The sequence below is a fragment of the Chamaea fasciata genome, unplaced genomic scaffold (genome assembly GCF_029207755.1).
Source record: "Chamaea fasciata isolate MVZ Bird 193981 ecotype frontalis unplaced genomic scaffold, bChaFas1.0.hap1 SCAF_7, whole genome shotgun sequence".
NCBI lineage: Eukaryota > Metazoa > Chordata > Aves > Passeriformes > Sylviidae > Chamaea > Chamaea fasciata.
The window spans coordinates 28,313,121-28,335,264 of NW_027094092.1; the positions used below are offsets into that span (position 1 = coordinate 28,313,121).

The 22,144-nt window shown below is 43.4% G+C and overlaps 1 protein-coding gene across 1 annotated transcript in view; it reads right to left on the bottom strand.

Annotated features, from left to right (window-relative positions):
* Nucleotides 1–441: 441 nt before the first annotated feature.
* The window catches only part of TTC9 (tetratricopeptide repeat domain 9), a 28,474-nt gene continuing 6,771 nt past the window's right edge, over nt 442–22,144 (bottom strand). The window contains exons 2-3 of the mRNA XM_066188191.1: nt 6,724–6,906; nt 442–1,590 (exon numbers count right to left, since the gene is read on the bottom strand). Coding sequence (XP_066044288.1) covers nt 1,511–1,590; nt 6,724–6,906 — 263 coding nt within the window. The 3' untranslated portion in view covers nt 442–1,510. The remainder of the gene's footprint in view (nt 1,591–6,723; nt 6,907–22,144) is intronic.

Sequence of the window (22,144 nt, forward strand, 5' to 3'; positions counted from 1 at the left end):
AGCCAACTGTCTGCAGATACCATGTCTGCTGGAACCAAAGCTCTTGGCCAAACTTTCTTTGTTCAGCTCTGTTTCAGTTTCTGTATTTCAGCTGAGGGCCAAGTGAAACAACTGGCTACACTACTTGACACTGACCGCCATGGGATGAAACCACTCGTGTGTCCTGCAACTGGGAACACGTTGGGCCACTGCTGGGGCAAGTCATACTGAGAATATGTTTGTGGCACTTACTGATCCCATTATTGGCAGTTTCAGAAAAGGACCTTTGAATCAAGGAGACAGAGCTCTCAGAGAAGATCATACTGCTGGAGAGTGTCTAAACAGGCCCTCTGGGCTGCCAAAATAGGCTCCAAAGCCGTTGGACAGGCCCTGTTGTCAGCACCACATTCCCTACAAAAGAAAAGAACAGGACACAGGAAGCACCAACACAAGGTGGGAGAATCAAGACCTCAAACCAATGTACTAATAATACTTAGCACTGTACATCACTGTACTGTTACTTACAAACATTAACTGATACATCCTCACAACACCCCTGCGAGGTAGGGAAGTATTATTATCCCTAATGTACAGATAGGGAAACCGAGGCACCAAGAGGCTAAAAGTGACTTGCCCAGGATCACACAGCAAGGCATTAGTAGAGCCAAGGTACGAATGGAAACGTCCCTTGTTCCCCACCCCATGCTGCCCCCTCCCTAGATAATGTTGTCTGTCTGGACACAGGGAACCAAAGAGGCTCCTTTGGAAAGCAATGCCCGGACTTGTTGCCTATGAATAATTTTTATTTGCCTTTAATGAATTATTTCACAGTTTTTCCCTCACACTGTACACCATGCTTTCACAGTCCATTCAGCGCTCTGTGGTGGCCCACAGCCTTCTCCTCCAGCACCGGGACAGCTCTGCAGGGGGTTTATAGGGTACTCTGTGCTTTCATCAAGAGGATGTTTAGAAACAGTTTTCACTGACATTAGACTGGGAGCATGTGAGCTCTCACTGGAGACCAATAACACACACTGGAGAAGCGGGCAGAGGGAACTGATGGTAAAAAGGCATTTGCTGTCCCCTGTGGAATGACCAGTGGCTCTCTTGGTTTCTTAGCTCTTCCAAGCTCCAGTGATCACTCAGAGCAGAAACCCTCTGTCTCCAACTTGCCTGGTCAGGAAGTCGTTATTCTGGGGGTTGCTTCCCTAATAGGTAAAAGGCAGTCAGTTCAGGACCAGACAGGTCCCTCAGCATTGCCTACTCCAGGTGTGTGACACTGTCTGGGAACAAGGCTGGCTGTAGTTGTTGTGCTCTTTTGCCACGGGGCAGGGGTATTACCATGGTTGGCAAGTAGCCACATCCAGCGTCCAAGTCTCTTTCATTTCAAAACTGGTATTCAATGAAGAGCAAGGGAAAGGGGATGGATGAGGAGATGAGGATGAGGCAGAGCAAATGGGAAAATCCACCAAATGAGCTTCTAGGAAGGAAATGTTCCCCCTTGGGCACTTCAGCTGAAGTGGCTTCATTTTCACAAGGTTTCCTTCTCTCTCTGGGAACATCTGCTGAGCTTCATCTCTGTCAGCTGGATGTATCGTATGACATTGGTATCTGCAGGGAAAGAACACACACAGAGGTATGGTGGTTACACGACTCCCTGTTGCAGAAAGACAGAATGAACCTTCATCCCTGGTACATCACAGGGGAGCAGCATGGCTCCAGTGCTGTGTGCTGGAACAGAATCCGTTGGAAGGGGTTCTAAACCAGAAACTTTGGTTTCAGAGAGCATGGTCTGAGTTGTGCTCACCATCCCTCTTGCTCACAGTCTTGCCTCAGCTAGTTTTTACCTTCTCTCTGATTACTCTTGGTCAGCACAGTTGAACTCACACAGCTGAAACTATCCAAGTCATCCTTGCCTGTACTTGTGGAAGGACACACCTCCCTTGGCTTCTCTTCCTGCAGTACCTGCATGCAAGCCCCTTGCATGCAAAAAAATGGCATTTTATGTACGGTTATACTCTTCCTTTTCACTCTCCCACTCTATTTACAGCCTATTCTGCTCTTTTCACATTTTTGCATGATGAATAAAATTGGGAAGAGCATCCTTCACATTGTCTGTATACCTTGAATTTTCTGCTTGGATGTCCTTCCACGATGACACTCTTTCTGCAATTTTGTCATATGCTATATACTGCATACTGCCTTGTCTATCCTGTCTAATGAAGTTCCTAGGGGCACAGAACCACTGATCCATCCTAGTAGAAAACTGTGATACCCAGCACTGTGCAGGTGATAAGCTGAGCCTTCTTCCTTCCAGCATTTCAGAGCATCAACACATCACACAGACTATGCGAGTTTGGCTTTATCTCCTGGCCTCAGCTCTAAGGGAACCCATTCACCCTGAATCGCAGTTTGGTCTAAATTAGTACATGTCTCCAGACAGAGCCAATGATTCTGCAGTCATGGCCAATCATCTCTTAAACCAAGCTGATTTCTATCATGAGGGTAACTTCACACACACATGGCACCCACAAAGTGGCAAAAGCCACGTAGTACCAGAAGCAAGCAAGTAAAAACACATCTACTTTAACTTCTGTATAGATTAAAAAAGGCTCAGAGCCTTCCTCTGACAGCCAACCAGGGCCAGCTTGGTCCACTGAAGTTATTAGACCCTTAGACACCAATCAGAACTGCAATGCAGTCTAATGAGAGGGCAATCTCGTCTCCTCCTAATCCAAACTGCATTGTATTCCACACCAGCTAGGGAAATGAGAAGTACTTCAGCTTTCAAAGTGATGAACAAATTACTGGGAACATGTCCAGCACTAGTGAGTGTGGGTATTGCACCCCCCAAAGCAATTGTAGGTGCAGTTTCCTTTAAAGATGAGGACATCTCTGTTGTGCTCTCTGCCAGTGCTGAATCAGTGCCAGACAGATCAGTTTCCTGCCACACAGAGCTATCCACAAACATGCCGCGGGGCATCCATGGGCCATGGCCATGCTGTTGTGACTTCTCAAGTTGTCTCTGGTGAGGTGGGTGTCCTGTTGAGTCTTCTGCAGGTTTAACTGCATCATCCTAGGCACTCCAGAGGGTGGGATTCAATGACTAAGCTACTTGACCTGTTTGGGACATTTTTAATGAGCTAAGAATTCTGCTGTTGTTTCTGTCAAACAAGATGCACCAGCATCCTGGACTGTTTATGCATTAGCACTTGTTACCAGCCCAGCAAATTTTAAAGCAGCTTTTTAAAAAACAGTTATTTTAGTTGTGCAGCCTCCTGGAATGAAGAAATTCAGTTGAGGGGGTAGCCCTGAATTTTAGGCTTAAAATGAAATGGGTGCAGTTGGCTGACTCACTCCCAGCAGTGCAGGGCAGGACACACAGCCTGAGCAGGGTCCTGCTCTGCTGCCTGGATTTCACTGTGACCTCTGCTCTGTGCTTCTCTAGGCTCTGATGGGCTGTGCTCTGGGTACACATCCCCACCATTGGGGTACACACTTGGAATGCCTGTCTGGTGCGGGTGAGAAGGGATAACTGCGTGGGCATGTCAGGAAATCCCACCTGCCTGGGCCTACAGGGACTCAGCATCTCGCTGAGGGGGCAGAGGTGGGCTCATAACTGGGAAAGGCTGCCAGCCTCCTTTGGCTTTCAGGTAAGGTAGTGACTGCTGATGGCACAGCTTCACTCACCCAGGAAATTTCCACATGCCTGGGTAAAATAATGTGTAGCCTGACAGAGGATGGGAGACGCTCCCATTGCAAGCTACTTATAGATCTCTCAGGCTGGTTTTGGCATGTTTTGCTCCCTTTGTGATGGCCATTATTTTACCAAGGAAAAATAATGAGAGCAGCACTCTGTTTACAGGAGTGGAGCCCTGTCTTTGTCTAGTTTTTTCTACCAAGTAGTATTGCACCATACTAGCTTGCCTGCAGAAGTATTTCAAAGTTACGTGTAAATGTTAATGAGAAGACTCTCATCTCTCAGTGGAGAAGAAGTGATCTCCTTTGGCTGATGAGGAAATAACAAGTAAGAACAATTCAGGTGAGGGGTCAGATCCATGCAAAGGGGTACTGCTAGAGCTGCAATGGGTATGTGTTTCCTGCTTCTTAAGACTGTGCCTGTGTCTCTCTTCAGAGCGGCCTAATGCTATTTTAAAGGTCATTTCTGCTTCCCCTGTAGTTTCAGAGCCCAGTTGCTTATCTGCTGTGCAGACACCAAGGCCTGGGTATTGTTCCCAGGACTTCTGAGTCGCAGGGGTGCAGGAAGGTGGTGCCTGAGTGCAGCCACGAGCCCGCCCCGCACAGCACAAAACCCATCTGGTCAGAGCAGCCCACGGGATGTCTGAACGTGGGCTCCCAGCACAGGGACAGTGGGGACCACTGTTTGACATTACCAGGCCATTGCCAGCTGATGGTCTGGTCTCAATCCCAGTCAGTCCCTGCCCTGACAATGCAGCCCCAGTGAGAGAGGGCTGAACAAGGCTTTCAGCGAGGTGCATGTCTGGCTGCCTATGCTGCACCAACCTCTGGACACAGACCTCGTGGAGGGTCCATGCATGCTTTACATGATTTAACAGCAGCTTCCCTCTCCCGTAGAAGGAGGATTATACAACTATCTCGTGTTATTTCCATCTGCTTTTGTGATTTTTGTTTAGAGGTGGCACAAGAAATCAGGCCGAATCCAACCTTCCTTCACCCTGGGCAGATAGGGAATAGCCATAAGGGATCTGCTGTGCTGACAGCCCTTTAGAACACTAAACTCCTTTGCTAACTAATTCCTCTTTCCTATTCAAAATCTCTCCCACCAAAGAGAATAACTGCCAGTGATTTGTGCCAAAAACATTCCTTATTAGGAAAAAAAAACCAAACAAAAACCACAAGAACATGACTGCAATAATAACCAGTGAGCCTGGTGAAACCTCAGATAAAGGAAAACAATCACACTTTGCAGATGGAGACATTGAAAGTGGAGACACTGACTTATTCCAGGTCACATAATAATTCTTGATAGTGCTACCTGATTCCTATTACTGTGTTTTAACAGCCACATCCTTTCTTACTGTACATATTCAATTCTTTCTCCCTGAATGCCCTTCAAGTTTTCCATAATCATAAATAAAACAGCGGAACAACAGCCTTGAATGGTCTACAAATAACAGGAAAGAGTCTGATGCAGAGCTGAAGGCCAGAACTGGGTTTTGTATACATTAAGGGCCTTTAGGGACACTTTCTGGTATGTTTTTGTAGCAAGTGGTATTTGAAGCTGTTGCTGTTGAATAAATTAGTATTTATTTCAAGAAGCAATGAGGAATACCAAATAAATAGTATCACGAAGAGGGGGGTGGTAAGGGAGCTAAGAAATACATATTTAAAAAATGGAAGCTAAGTAATTCAGCTAAGAGAAATTTTTCACATCTGAGCCTAGTCAAAACTTCAAGGTTAGGATAGCTTATTTTCCACTGACTATTTTTCTCTTGCATATGCTTCTCCATTTCCTGGTTCTGGCAAGGGCTGAAAGCAGAAGGGCACGCTGTAAACTAAAATAGGCTAAACTAAGCTTCTAAACACATTTGCTCTGGGAGTGTGGGGTGCACAGCTGTGTTGTCAGACTGCCCGGAGCCCATGGCCAAGAACAGCAGATGGGACCAAGGACCCTTAGGGGAGGTGGAAGAGGAAGGAGATCCCAGCACACTGCCAAGCACACCCTCCCTCATGGTCCTCCAGGACACAGCCACTGCAGGAGCCCTGCAGGACCAATGCCTGTAGGACATCAAGCACAGCCAACTCCAACAGCCTCCCTTCCCTCCTCTAGTTCAATGAAGCTCCCTCCACCATGCTCCCTCCAGCAGGACCCAGGCTTGCCCATTTCACTCAGGAAAGAATTCTCACTCTTCCCTCTCAGATTCATATGAAGAGTTGCTCTGTAAGATTTTCTTTGCACATGGCTTCCATTTCACTTTCTTGAAATTCTTTAATTTCGAGTTCTATGAAATTCCTTTCTGTTCAAAACCACAGTGTTGTTTGATCTCCCTACGATTTCTGAAAAATAAAAGCATCATTTCTGCCTCACCCTCATCTCTGGCCTTTCACCCACCCTCTGAGGCTGGGAAGGTTAGCATGAAGATGGTTGCTCTGGCAAGCCTCAGTTGTTTGGATATGTAATTTCATTGCTGTCCCCAGATGAACTGTATAGTTTTGACAGATGAATGACAGACACTTAACAAAGAATTGGCTGATTTCAAGGCAGAAGTGGAAGCATCCTGATGATGCTTTGTGGGTAAATGTCTGTCTCCTTGATCAAAGCAAAATACTACCCATTTACTGAGATGGAAGAAGGCTACTGAGGATGACAAACAGTCTCCTGGCATTGCTAAGGGGAAGAAGCTTTTTCACCAAGAGTCAGAAAATGTAATGGTTGCGGTACACTTTCCACACCCTGCTTTCTTCTGTAAAAATAAGTTAGTGAGGAAAAGAGAGGCAGGATCCCCTCCACACTGACAGCATTCCAGCAATACTGCCATCTTCCAGGCCATGCTGCAGCCTTGGCAGCAGTTAATCTTTGGGCACTGCAACCTTGCTGCACTACCCACGAGTGCTTGAAGGGGAGTCCAGGCGAGGACATACAGTGAGTCATGCTCATCCCTGTGGAAATCAATGCAATCAAGTCAGGGACAGATGACATTTCATAGAAAGAAATACAAAAGCACTCAGTGCAAAGCCACATCCCTTCTCCCTTCCCCATACCTGTCGGCTGGCGGGATCTTGCCTCTTTCAGGTAGTAGAGGGCCTTGTTGAAGTCACCCAGGTGGTAAAATGCCACTCCCGATCGATAGAGCGCCTTGAAGTTCTCGCCTTCCTTCTGCAGCACTTTGAGGCAGTACTCCTTGACTCGCTCATAATTCACCAGCTCAGCCTGGAGCAGGCAGGCTGCAGGGCATGGAGAGGATGGCAGACAGACAGACAGACAGACAGACAGACAGGATAACATTAGTGCTGGATTTCCCCCTGCTCTTGCAATCTGCACGGGAGAAGAGAGCAGCTTAGGTGAGGGAAATGACTCAGCCCCGTGATTCAGAAAGGGTGCAGCAATATGGATTGTTTGCCAAACCCGATTGTTCGTAATTTAAATACCAATTCTTCTGTTTTTGCCGTTGCAAAGAAAAGGGATTGTGTTTACTCCCGGGAGACACACAGGCACATGAAACACTGGGGGAGAGAGGGAGAACATAAACACCACTCCACAGCTCTGGAATGCCACAGAGTCTCATGGCAGTGGCTGGTTTCATTCGTTGTGAAATCATTTCCCAGACTGGGGGCTGGAGCTCTGAAAAGTACAAAAAGGCAGACTAACAGTTATCTGACAAGGAAAAAGGGGGATAAAGTGGAACAGATTTTGTATTTGGCTTAATTCAAGGCTCTTACGTTTAAAAATAATACGTAATTGTCTTTTATCCAGGAGATCCTGTATAGAGTTTTGCTATAGGAAATGACAAGGGGCTCTGCCCTGATGAAATGTGCTGTCAACAAACCAGAGACACCTGGAGTTGTAGTATAGGGAACAACTGTGCTATGCTGCCTGCTTCCTGCTAAGCACTGCAACACAAGTTCATTCCCAGAGGTGAGGTCTGCCGACTTCCTAAAGGAAAAGGCAAACAGTAAATGAACAACATGTTGAGGGTTCTGTGTGCTGAAGAACAATTTTTGCATAAATGTCTAGGACTGAAGGAAATGCCCATAGTGAGCTTCCCACAACTAGGACTGAAATAAAGAGGAAAGGGGAAGATCCCTGAGCCACGCTGTAAAGTATTTCTGCTGCCCTTATTTCTCTAGTGCTTACTCCAGTGGGCTGAACTTCATACAGGTTACCTGAGCATTAGGAGTGGCCTGGGGAACACTGACAAGAATAGGACACGGTGCAGTCACAGTTTCAGGGAAATAAAGTTGTGCTGCAACACAAGCCCGTCTAGTGCTGCAATCCAAAGCAACTTCGAGAACGACACAATTTGGGAAGGAAGGTAGAATGCCACTGCAAGAATCAGTTCAGAGGCTGGAAGTATGAAGTGCCAGGGCATAGAGAGAAATTTCCCATGGCAGGTGGTGTTACTCAGTGTGTCTCTGGCAAGGAGGAGACTCAGGGCTCCTGGGAATCCAAGTCATCCTAGGTCAGGTGTCACCAATGAACAGCCAGACTTCACTTCTTGCACAGTAGCTGCAGCTGAGAGGATATGGTGCTGGATCAGAAATATGACACAGTTCTTCTTCCCCTTTCTCCACACCCCTAGGGTGAGCCTTACAACCCTTTCTGTATCACACTTCATGAGAAGGGGGATGGCTAGATGACCTCCAGAGATTCCTTCCAAACTAAATTAGTCCAAATCCATGATCACTTAATGTGGACAGAATACATTTCTAACCCAAGTATGACTTCAAAGCTTAAACAACTTACTGGGAACAATCAAACAGGCTTTTACCATCCAAGCACTGATGCTAGAGACGTGTTTAACAAGGACTGCAGAACTAGTCCCACTGCTGGTACGTTGTTTAAGTGACAGAGCCATTACTAACAAGAGCTTTGTCTCATTTGCTTTAATAATGGAATGTCAGCATATTCTAACAGCTCCTGCCATTATGTGCATAGGTATCTTGAAAGATTCTGACCATTTGTTATTTCATTGCCAGGTAAAAAACACATATATTTCTAAAACCTTCATGGCATTTCCTTATCCAGAGTTTGTCCCTTCCTATTTGTCACACATTGATTTTTCTCACTCTGTTTCTAATGGAGCCTGAAATGACTGTGCCTTGTTTTTCTTTATTTTTTAAAGCTATTGAAAAGATGGCTGTGTAAATTTACTGCTGGCTTCACTGCCCTGGAAACAGGAGTGCTTTGTTCATCTGCTGACCAGTAGCATGTACAGCAGTGGCAGTAGCTTTCTGCACACTGCCAATCTGAGCCAATCTTTTCACGTTCTGTGGAACTGCCTTTCAGAGCAACTAGGGGGTGGATTTCAGTCTCTCTGTTAATTTCCTACTTGGTATTTCCAGTGAGAGTCACAGAAATGACTCTCTGAAAAATGACAAGCAATCTATTCATGTATATTAACTCAGTCATTCCATACTGGACTTGCTTCGTGTATTGGTTGAAAAGAAAAGAAAAACTCTCCCACATCCTGCTAATTCATAAACCCAAATGGGTTTCCGGATATCCAGCTGGGTTCTTTCTGTGACTCATACTCACAGTGAAGCTTCTGCAGGGCATCCCTGCTAACTGTGCACGTGGTGGGGAGAAGTCAGCACCACATGGCCAGCAGGAGAGACGTGTGTTTATCTGAACAAACCGAGCAGATGGATGTGCAGGAAGCAGTTCTGCTGGAAGAGTTGGCCACTTGGAGAGCCAGTGTTGGAAGCGGCTGCTGGAAATCAACCTGAAGGGAGTATCTCCCTTATAAATATTTAGACATGCGTGCTTCCAGTTCTTGGTGGCCTGAAATGATCTTTATCTACCGCGATCCAATGAAAACATTGAGGCTGGTAGTAATTCAGCTTTCAGAAATGGAGGAGACATGGAATATTTGTACTTCTTACCTAATTCAGTCAGGGGAAAATTGTTTTGAAAACACGTTGTTTTCCTAAACAGATGCGGAACTCTGGCAGGGAGTGTTTCTTTACCACATCAAACACCTTATCATACTCCTTCTAAGTTCATAATAGGCCCCCGGTGAATCCCTCTGAGAAACAGAGCTCACTCAGAGAGACTAAATCTAGAGGTTTATCCAGATCATCCTCCTGCTTTCTCGAAACTGAATGGGCTTGATCCTGTACAGCACCAGCTCTAGTAACTCTGCTGATTAGAAGTGTGCTCTTTACTTGCAGAGGAAAACTATAGTTACCCATTCCCCACAGATCTCGTTGTTACTGTAACACAGCACCTGGTGATTACATCTCCCCCGCTCAGAAATGTTGTTTGCCCTGCTTCCAGCAGCACGCGATGGTTATCCATCATATTTGGTTACCGTTCTCAATATGGCTGCTGATTCTTTGTGTCAGCTTAAGCAATAAGTAATACTTGACTTTTAAGCCTATGCATGTCACACAGTGATGAAGAATCCCCATCTGCTGTAAAATCAAATCAAATCAAATCAAAGCCATCTTGAAACTACAGGGTGTAATGTGCCTTGGGAACAGGGAGAGGGTTAATACTATTAGCTTCAGAGGAGGGGTCCTGTCCATCATGCTTCCCAACTGACTGCTGATGTTTAAGCAAGGAAATAGGAAATCTGGCTGTTTTTCTTCACAAGAGTAATGTTAAACCTAAATCTGTACATTTTAATTTGTGGATTCAAATCTATGCCTGCCAGCTCCATTTGAGAGGTGCAGCATGGGTCTGGTACCAGTAGATAAGTGAACTAGTTTGTACAGCCCTGTTCAGCACAAGATTGAACAAAACAAAGATTAAAGCACCTGTGGAGCCAAAATACATCTACATCTTTAACCTTTACCAGCAGCTGTGGTTAGCAATGATGGAAAGTTGTAACTAAAATCCTGGTAGTTGAGGGGTTTGGATTCTACTTTATTACACCTTGAAATAATTTTGAATTTCAGAGTATCTTTCAGGAAGCTATCTAGGTTTGACAGATGCCAATGAGAAGGGATCCATGACAGCTTTTTTATACCAAAGGCTAATAACTTTAATTGTTTAGGAAACATCACTACATTTCTATACTGATTTTTTGTTTAGCTTCAATTTACTAGGCACAAGTTACCCTGAAAAGCCTGTGTATCCTTATTGTGTTGGTACTCTGAGACTGATCAAGTCCTTCATCTTCTCTTTATTAGCTTGTATAAAGTGGCACCTGGAATCTCTTACTAAAAAAATCCCTTTTTTTTCAGCTTTCCTTACTTTTATAGCTATTCTCTGAACCCTAAAAATGAAGTTCAACTGAAAGTCCTGTCAGTTCACATCTTACCACAGAAACCTGTTCTGTGAGAATACCTCTGCAGATTATGCAAAACACTCAGTTTGGCCCTAACTTTTGGCTTCTAATTTTGGCTGAGCTAAGAACCAAGTATGGGAGTAGCACGTCCATGTTTTAACATGGAGATTTTGAACAAGAGTATCAAGACCCTTGCCTAGCTGAGAATTTTCACCAAAGGGCAAATCTTCATTCCAGAACAATCAGACACTTTTTATACCAGTGGGGAAATTCCCATTGTAGGTAAGGCTCAAGGCCTATCCATGTTACAGAACAGTTAAGAGTGGGCTGAATTACTGTGCAAGCAGTGTTATGGCTGTGCAAGCAGCATTAGGGCTGTGCAAGCATCCCTACCCTGTGGCATGTTCCTTGGACTCAGCACACTGAGATGAAAATGCCTTTGCCTTACATGAAAATCTTGGGTTGCAAATGCATGTTTCAAAAACTCCTGTTTTGCTTGCTTTCACTCAGGTAAGCTGGTTGCATTGCCTATTTTTAGGATTTTCTTGTGCCTTTCACTGAAAGAGAGAGTCAGCTGCTTATAACTTTGCTGGTCTTTTAAGTTTATGAGCTAAAATATTCCATGTGCGATATCTGCCTTTGATGTCTGCTTTTGAAAAATGTCGGACAAGACTGTTCAGGTATTTCTGAAAAACAGGCTAGGGAAACATAGTTTATTTTTCCCTTGTTAAAGATCTCTGATGACTGCCTCTTTGGATGCATCTCATGCCCTCACCGTTTGGCTTTGCAAACAGAAATCTGGCAGATATCCTTTGTGTCAGGCAAATGCCTTCTGTTAACCCCAAGGTAATCTTGAGCTGGCCAACTGATACCCTTCTGAAAATAAAACCAGTATGGTACTGCATATAGTACTCTGTAGAGATATGCTTTAGAATCTAGTACCCAAATCCTTTGAATATTCAGTCCACCCTGGGCACAATCTGATCTAGAAAAATGTGATCTGAAAATTTTGAGATCACAAAAATCCTCCTCTTGGCCCACTGGTCACAGGAATAAAGAGTAGAAAGTAGAAAGCAAGATAAGAGGCGTTGCTTCAGCTATGACAGAAAGATGGGAGGCAGAGGCACAGAAAGGGGTTTTTGATGAAAGCAGTGTATGAGTGAGAGCTGAGGTCTATTGGGGAAGTAAAGGAAGTGGAGATGTGAAGTTAAGAGTTTGGGACAATGTGCTAAGGACATAGTACACAGTGCAACCAGCCTGGAGACCAAGAGGAGCCCAGTGAAATTATAGCAGTGAAATCCAGGCAGAAGAAACCAGCTTCCCTAGCTATGTATGGCAGCAACATCTCTAGCAGATCATGTAACCACATCTCAGCTCTGAATCACCTTTTTCTATGCTGGGATATCACCAAGGGACATTAACCAGCACTGCTGAAAGGTTGCCCTTCCAAGTATTCCCTGGAGACTGGAATAGGTGTCCTGTACAAGAGTTAATGGCAAGTCATGTGGTTGAAGCACTCTTATATACCTGTGCATAAAGGTCTGAATCCAAACGACCTTTATTTTTAACCCTTACAAGGAAAAACAGCCTGTATTGATTTGTTTAGTTGCAATGCAGAGAGAAGTAGCTAAACTAATTTCTGCTTAAACCTGAAGTGGATCTTCCCTCTTTACTGTATTTATTCTTGACTCCACCACAAAAGTTTAACAACATACGTGGACTGTTCCTCTTTATCAAGTGCTAGGTACTCCAACCACTACAAAGTCAACCTGTATTTCACAAATTGACAGTGTCATTCCCAGAAATAACCACAATGAAACTCTGCAAAATACTTTGCCTTCAGATATGATCTCACCTTAAGCAGCCAGCAGTTCACTTAAAATGGATTTAATTGCAGGAAGACGGTTCCTATTCTTGCTCTGGGGTTCTACTTTGGGAAACATGATTGATACTTTAATATAACTCCTTCAGGGTTTTATTCAGACATTTGATTAAGACCTTCATATATCATTGAACAGGCTTTGTTCTCACATCTCTTTAAGACTCAAAATAACAGGGCAGACTAACAGAGTCCTGTATTTCAGAAGGCTTGGTATCCTCCATGGTGATACTCTCCCTCAGAAAAGAGAAAACATGGTAGTGATAAGTTCTGGTTTAGACATTTGGGAAGAGAAGTTATTGGAATATAACAATAACAAAACCCAAATCAAAGAGGAGGTAGCAGGGGCAGGAGACAGGGGGTGTGAAAAGAAAAAAATATCTGTCTTGGATTAGACAGCAACCTTCTAACCATGCCACTAACACATGTATCATTAATCTCTGTTTGCTGCAGACTGTGTAAATGGTGTTGACAAAAAGCACATGGAATTCACAATGTCCACTGGAAGAATTAAAAGGGATACCATTACTAAATGAGACTAAAAATGTCAGTCATGTGTTAGTAATTTGAATATAATTAACTTCTAAAATAAATCAAGTAACATGTGACTCACAAGATTATGCTGAAAATATAAAGGGTTATTTTAGATTTAAAGTCACTTTGGACTTAAATACTGTAATTTTAATATACAGCATAAAAAGAACTGCAATGCTTATCCAAATTTCTCTGGATTTATTGATCGTGAGTTTGTAAACTGCACAGGCTACATGTAGAAGGCACGGCCCAAAGTTTTAACTTATGTTTTAACTTGTGTTAAATTTTCAATAGGTTGGCACTAAAAAGAGCCATATAATGTGTGAGTGTAAGAAGCCTACAGCAGAGGAACTGAGAAAAGCATCCATATCTCCACAGAGCCCCATGTGTTCTGTGCCTTTCAAGAATGCAAACAAGCATTCCTCAAAAGAGGATGCTTAAAGTATCTTTTTTTTTTTCCAGAGGAATGCTGCATGCAGTTTCCCTACTAGACTGAGACACTAATTAGGATCTACAGTTTCCAAACAATCTCTTCCATTAAATATTTCTCTTCTTTCTCTGTAGTCCAAGCTTGCAAACAAAGAGGATTTTCTGGCTTCTCACCAATAAAAAGCTAATTATAGACAGCTTGATAATGTCTGGCAATAATCTGATCAGCTGACTCCTAGTTCCCAGACAACCTTAATGGGATGAAAAGGGAATATCACAATGGCAGTACAACTTTCCAGCCAGTGGCTCTCATTTATTCCTCTCCAGGTACCAAAAAGGCCTAAACATGCCCGTATGTTTCTGCTTGCAGGGGAATGGGTGGAAAATTAAAATCCAAACTGTATGACAGGTTGCCTCTCTCCATAGGGAGGGATTAATGCTAAATGAAGTGTGGATCCACAAATGTTTGTAGAGCCCAAAGTGAGCCACCTCTTCCAAACAGACTTCCCCTTCTCAGCCTGACTCAATTTGTGAACAGATACCAACTGTTCCTCCTCCTCCTGCCATCCTGGCAATGCTTTCCTTCCAATACATAGCATGGTCTCTTTCAGTCCTCTGTTGCTCCTGAATCCTTCATACCCCTTCCAGAAGAAAGATCCCGACTTCATCATTCCAATTAGCTGTTCTAGGAGAGAGAGAGGCAGCAGCAGTGACTGAAGTATGCTGATGCTTCCACCATTGTACCCATTGAAAGGTATTTAGAGGTCTCAGAGGAGCCTGTGTGTCAGGCTTTTTGTGGCTGGCAGCCCACCCTAGGACTAATAGGAGCTGTCAGAACAGATCAGTTTAACTTCAGTCTATGATAGGTGATCAATCTTGAAGATCAAGGAAAACCAATAGATATCTTGGCTTTCATGCTAGTCAAACGACAAATTTTAGTGACATTTTCTTAAGCAAGTTGAAGGAGCTTAGTCTAAATGAACAGATTTAATTTTGCTAACAAAATGAAAGGCAACATTAGAGTAGAGTAGAGTTTGCACTGATCTGTCCTAGGCCCCATGGTATTTGGTATTGCCAATACAGACCTAAATGACAGACTGCAGACTGTTGTCAATTTGCAGATAACTCCTAGATGTGAGGACCTGGTATCTTTTGGAAGGTAGGGGTAGAGTTCCAAAGGGTCCCCACAAATTGGTGGTGGTGTTCTGATAAAAACAGGATGCAGTTCGACAGGGGCAAGTTAAAGGTCCTACAGATATGCAGAAAAAACCTGAATGTGTAAGTTAAGCAGGGAAACAGATAGCTGGAAAGCAATTCTTCTGAAAATCCACCAGGGGACCCTGACAATAACAAGTGGTCCAGAGAGGACAGGGCCTTACCAAGACAGAGAGGGAAGAGAGGGTAACCCTATTCATCCACATAAAAAGAAAAAAAGGCAACTCAAATGCAAAGAAGGGTATAACCGGGAAACCATCCGTTCCCCTTGTACTCAGAAAGTAAGAAGAGGGCTTACATTTCAGCTAGGAAAAACTCTATAGTAGTGAAAAGAGTAAACCTTTGAAAGAGACTGCTTGGGAAAATTGTGAAGGTTCATAACTTTGCAAATACTTGAGAACAGCTTTAGCAAATGTAACCTGGGATATGTCTTACCTGTACACTTGTACCACCCATGGGTATGGATAGAAGACTCTTGACAGCTCTTCAGTTCCATTCTTGATTGTCCTGAACACTCAGGAACAATCCTGGGTTGCCCTTGACAGCTGCCATTTAGTTCTAATTCCTATCAGAAGGTCCTGTTGGAGGATGTCAGAGCAACATCCTGGCCAGACATGGGAACAGGTAAGCATTTAATAGCTGGCATGACTGCTAGCCTTTGCTATGTGTTTATATTCTGCTATCTCAGACTTCTGTAGGTTTGAAGAGCCTATTTAAGTGTTCATTATTTCTGTAAGATGATTCTTAAGCTACTTCAAGGCAAATTTTTGGTGATTTTTTTCCTCCTTTTTGTCACAAATTCAGTGATGTAATACTGTAGATTTCCCTCAAAGGGCCAAGGCTTTGAGAAACAAGGAATTTCAGCCAACTTTTCATCAGATCCCCATAGCTTCTGTTTTGTAAGAGTATTTTGGCCTACCACTTCCTGTAGTTATTAGTTCTTCAAATCAAAACCACAGGCTTACTGAAAATCCTTGGCTGTGATAGTATTAAAGCATTATTTAAAATCTAGATTTCAAGCAAACAAGAATTTTCTGAAGCCAAAATCTGCCTCCAGCAGTGTACCAGCAAATCTTTATTCTACAAAAATAAAGAGCTTCACATGGAGATGATTTTCATATTGCATCCTCTAATCTGCATGCCTTCGTTTTTCTCAGCCAGGAGAGGTAGGAGCAAAGTCCTATCAAAGCACTGGTAGAGCAAGAGATTCAGTCAGGTTTTAACTACTATGACATTTTGATTCTATGAATACTAGCTCTTACTGTAGCCACATTGAAAGAGGTGGAAGTTCCTTCTGCTTGTTTTTGCCAAGGCTGTTATTGTGGATCTGCCAGGCTAAACACCCTGGAGGTTTCCTCCTCTATGACTATCTGGTAATGACCTGTCTTTATCTTTTAGAATCAGCACTCATCTAATCCAGTCTAGTCCAGTCAACTAGACATGCTTGGCCTTCAGATCTGTTCAATTCCTATTTATTCCACTGCCTCTTTGTTGCTGTTTGCTTTTGCTCACCTTGTGTTGCTTTACTTTCTCACTGTGGCACCTTCCCTACACGGTACCCTTTCCTCCTCTGGTCCCCTATTGCTACTGACACCCACTGAAGGAATCTTGTCTCTTGACTTGTTTTCACAAGGGGAAAGTACACAGAATTTTAACAGAGGATCAGCAACACCAGACAACCATCTAGTAAATGTCTGGTGTTCAGCAGCAGTCAACTCCAACAAGTGCTATCAAATATTTATAATTCTTACTGGAATATACTAAATACTGAAAATAAGGTCTTAATAAAATGATGGCATTTTTTCAAAACCCATATGAGACAAAGGGGAACTTCTGTAAATAGGGAACCACTTTGGAGGATATGGGGGATTTCAAGCTGCTTTCTCTGCTGATGAGAAAAGCATCCTTTGCTCACAGTAGTTCAAAGAACTGACAGCAGTACTGTGAAATGCAGCTGGAACAGCATGAAGGCTCTCCAGTGAAGTCACAGACACTTGTGCATGCCATGATGGCCTCGAGCCTGGCTTACTGCAGCATGCTCAGTTTGGGATGAAAGCTAGCACTTTATGCTGTACCACGAACGAGGCACGATGACGTGGCTGGATAACATCTGCGTGCCGTGCCCTGTGGCAGCTCACGGTTCGCCTCCCAGGACACATGAAAGAGCTGACCCTTGCAGAGTCTGCTGAGGGGTGGAGAGCAGGTTTACCATGTAAAATTGAGAGGGACTGAAATGCTTTTGGATTTTCCCTGAACTCTCCCTAGCTGAAAAGATTCATCTGGCAAGATGCAGATGTCAAATGAGGAGGAATATTTCCCTCATTAAATTAATTACACATTCATATGTTTTATCCAGGTCCAGTGTAGCCCAAAGCCTTTCCAATTTAATGATGTTTTGAAACAGAGAGAAACTTCTATGGCCTTTGTGGGATAGATGAAGAGAACAACTGACAGAATCAAAGAGGCAGAGGATGCCTAGGTCAACTGTTTTCTAACTAACTGAACAGAGGTATAAAACAAAGTTCTCAACCTTATTTTCCTTAAAAATGCATTAAAAAAACTTACTGAGAAGAGTGATTGGTCAGCAACAGCGAACTAACCCTGCCTGTGCCAGGCTGCCACCTGCCTGAGCTTTCACAGACCATGAAGAGGCAGTTTAAGCATCAACCTGTCATGCAGTTGGGCCTCAAGTGTTCTGCTTCTTCCCTATCCTCCATTTATACCATATTAATTTAGTATCATTGACACATCTGTCTTCCTATCAAATCGAGCTGGCCAACAGGTTTGAAAGTTTCTGAGAGGGGACTGACAGGCAGACAGCAGAAAACATATGTACTAATGACTCATTTCCTTTGGAAATCAGGCTGAAAACGAATAATCTAAAGACCAGAGGGATGATTCAGAATATTATTTGCTTGAAAAAGTCAGGGTTTGAACTATGCAGAAGCATAAGCCAGTCCTCTAATAAGATGTCTGCTCTTTAATATTGGCTGTGGCAAAGTGCTTCAGGTAAAAATCTCAGATCACTCCCGAAGCCTTCATAAACCACATCTGTGCAATGAATTGCTGGCAGTGGAATAATGAGGTAGGAGTGAATCTCTGACTGGGGGTAACTTCCACCCCAACAGAGGCTCTGTTCAGGCCCCAGGAACACCAAAATCATTGTACTGAATCAATACAATTCTCTGTCTCAACTGTGCCTTTTTGATTAAGCTAAGGAAGGGGAAGATACAGTGTAACAACTGTATGATGAAATGTGTTCTGCTGACAAGGATATAGGTCTGAAAAGAGCCAGGAATAATTTCAGAATGGAGCTTGTTTAGTGCTTTATTAATAGCCCTATGCAAAAGTCAGAGTGACCTAGTGACTGTCAAGTTCAAAGATACTGTCAAAAGGGATGAGGATGACAATGTGATATATAAAGAACTACATGATCTGGTACACAGAAGTAAATTTATTTGGAATAGAATTTGGTGATACAAAATTTAAGACTATATTCTATGGGACCACTAAGAATTTTTGCTAGAATTTGTGAGCTCATGAGCTGGAAAAAAACGAAGAGGAAAAGTATGTGAATACACCAGATGATCGAAGAATGACTGAGTCACTTATGTGACATGGCCGTAGACAGGGAAATGAAAAATCTTAGAGAAGTTTATTCAAAAATTCAAACCAGTTAGTGGTTCTCAAGCATGAAAATGTAATATTTGCTTTTCAATTTTTATTCCATTTAATAGGACAGTGAATGTTCTGATTAGCTATATGTCTAAGCTTTCTTTTCTAACCTTATTAGGTTCTTTAACTCCATGATACCTTCTGGCACTGTACTCCAAGTTAATCAGACCTGGGGCTTAAAAATTATTTTGTATTAATCTATTAATTTAATTTACCACCCTACCCCATGAGCAAAGCTCCTCAGCTGCCTCAGTTTGAGCTCCATCACCGTAGTTAGGGAATGTAAAAAGGAAAATCAATCCACTTTCTTTGTACTTCCAGTATAGGTGAGGATCTTACACTGCTCTGGTTTCCTTGCAACATGGACACACTACTGTGTCTTAAGCAATTAATCATTGCAAAGCATTTAAGAGGACAGTAATCTAGGATTTGAATTATGTTAGTATTAAAAATATATGGTGACTAAAGGAGTTGAGGATTAACTTTCCACCACATTGTTTGATGAGAGAATGATTGCTTCAGGCATGGTACAGAGATTCTGATTTGATCCTTTTTGAATCATTAGACAACAAAAAAGGTGCCTTTGCAGAACAACAGCTAGGGCTGGCTTAGGATGGTTTTCCAGAGCACCCTAAGACACCCCTTCTCTCATTCTTTCAGCTGATCTTGCAGTTCTGCTTCTTCATGATCAGCTAGGTGGGGTGATGATCTCCCTGGGCAGCTCCTGTTTGCTTAGATTTATTCTCTGGAAGTGTGGATGAAATAAAATCTTTCTGCCCTCTTCCTTCTCTGGAAGCACTCTCTCACTGCTCCTCAGTGGAGCAGAGGAATGTGAATTCTCACAGCTTCTTCCCTACAGCTGGTTGAAAGATTCTTAGATTGTCCATTATATCATAAAGATGCTTTTCATGTCACAGTACATTTCTGGACTTCATGGTGACTGCAGGGATAACACAGCACACCAGGGGTAGATGTTTGTTAGTCACATCAATCCAGGAATAGACAAAGGAAGCACTAAAGGTCTGACGTAAATTTTCAAGTCCCATACCTGTTCTCTGCTTTTAATTTACTTCCAGGAGTAAATTTTCTCTCCCATACACGGGGGAATGTGTGCGGCAAGGATGCCCCACCGCTTGTTTTGTATTCTTCTGCTTCAGGTAACAGTAAACAGCTTTGCTGTCTGGAGTGGAGTCTTTCAAGCTGGAAAAGACTGAAGATAAGCAGCATCCAACTGAGCTGATCTGAAAGCAGTCTTTATGTGTTAGGCTAAACCTTATAGACACATCAGATGGGCAGCAAATTTTCACCATTGCCTGATTGGGTTCTACCAAGAGGGCCCTGAACCCTCTTGCTTTACTGAATAAGGTGACTTATAGCAAGAACAAGGTGACTTACACTCAAGGTAACTCATCTGAGTTTCATCAGGCAGGAAATGAGCTTTTTGTCAGATGTCTCTGATGTGGCCAGGCCAGAACAATGCCAGGGGCGTGGAAACTGACAGCTGTAATCAGGGAATCAAATGAGCTTTGGAATCAAAATTTGAGGAACACTAGTTTGGTGGCTCTTTGCTGGCTGACCCAGCTGTTTCTTTCCAGCAGCTCCCAGGCAACTGGATCGACAGCTAGATTATCAGAATTTTGCTGTCTGCCACTCTGATAAGAAAGGAGTTGCTGTTGCCATCGATGCAGAACAATCTACATGACAGCCCCCTAAACTGGCAGCAAGTAAATGCAGTGGGCAGTGTTCCTAGTAAAGAAAGAAAGGGAATACTGAGCAGTGGCTATAAAAGTAGTTGCTTTAGTAGGGCAGAGATTTGACCTGTCAAACACAGATGTGCTGGAGAAGGAAAAATGCCGTAGCCTTGCAAGCAACAATCAGTGTCCTGGGTCCTGAAAAGCTTATGTAGCAATGTAAGGATGGTGGTTCTCTGCAGCTAGGGACATGCACAGGGTTGCAGTTCCTGTCTTGTTGATGGTACATGCGAGTGAAAAGGACTGAGATGTCACCATAGTCAGGACCCTGAGACACAGGACTTGTCAGGCAGTTATGGTTTTTCTGTAAAACATCCACAACTGCTAAGGGTGCAAACAGCATGGGATGGCTTTTTCCTCCCAGACTTCTGTTGGGAGGCTATTGCAGAACTATCCAGTGATGGTGACTTAACACTGCCTAAGGCTTTCAGGTTCAGTATGTGGTACTGTGACGGGCAGAGTTGTGCTCATGGCCACACATGACAAGCATGTGTTAGAATTCATGGCCCTGATTGGAAGAGTTGGTAATTTTATCAAGGTGAGTGATACAGCATGTAAAGATAGGGAATAGTCTCATGCTTCCACACACAGAGTCTGTTGTAGAGATGTCACACAAAAACAGGTAACCAGCACCAACTGACTGGCTTCCTGTAAATGTCACATTGCCCACCAAGGGGATGAGAGGACCTCACTGGCAGGACAGAGATGGGGGGCATCTGGGAAGGAACAAAACTTGGTGTGGGAGTCTGTCAAAAAGTCTGATATAGCTGTGTTGCAACTGGGACGGCGAGTAAAGGAATTCAAAGGGTAGAGGCACGGACTGTGCAAGCAGCCCTGACTTCTGTACTGAGACATATGATGGGAGAACTGGGTACACAGGACAAAAACAAGGAGAAGCAGATGGTGCTATCCAGCCCATGAGCCTCAGAGCAATGGCCCACCAAGAATTTTGGAAAGTGGGGAAAATGGAGCAGATTTTGAAGTAAAGACCATGATATCAAGTTATTGCCTATGTGCAGTAATAGGTGAGTTCTGGCATGTCAGGTTATGACAACTGAAGACCACTGCTCCAAGCTGTCACTGGGTTATCAGAGAAAAAACATGACTGTGCCTAAGCCATTTCCATGAACTGTCTTAGCACTCTTTCCAGCAATGTCCTAAACTCCAGATGGCTATCCTGAGATGGATTTTTCTGCTCCAGCTTGACATTCAATGGTTGCCATTTTCAACTGCCTAGGCAAGTGTATAAAACCACTACTCCCACCTCTCAGCTTCACTCAAGCAAGTGTGCCCCAGCTAGTCATGTTCAGCAATTCCAGCAAAGCTTCCACAAACTGCACTGACTCTACAATCTTTGTTAAACAGAACAGAATAGTAGCACTCCATGCCACCAGAAGATTTACCTGCATTCATCCATCAATGTCCTGAGCCTACGGTTTCCCATCCAAGATGCAGTACAAAAATGAACAAAAGGAGAGAGATTCCTGAGCAGCCATTAGTAACACCTTTCTAGTTAATGATAGTTAATTCTGACTCTTTTTCAAAGCATTTTTAACCCAATATGAGTCATTGGTATGGTCATCTGAGTAAGCTGAAACTAGAATTAATAAACAGCTGTCTTCCTTCCCTATCAGTTTCTCATCCATCAAGCAAGAGAACAAAGAAGCAAATAAATAGCCAGTAGTTTTTCCTCAAAAGTTTATTAAGCATCTTCTCCCTTTCTTTATTTCCTCCATTTCACAGTCCTT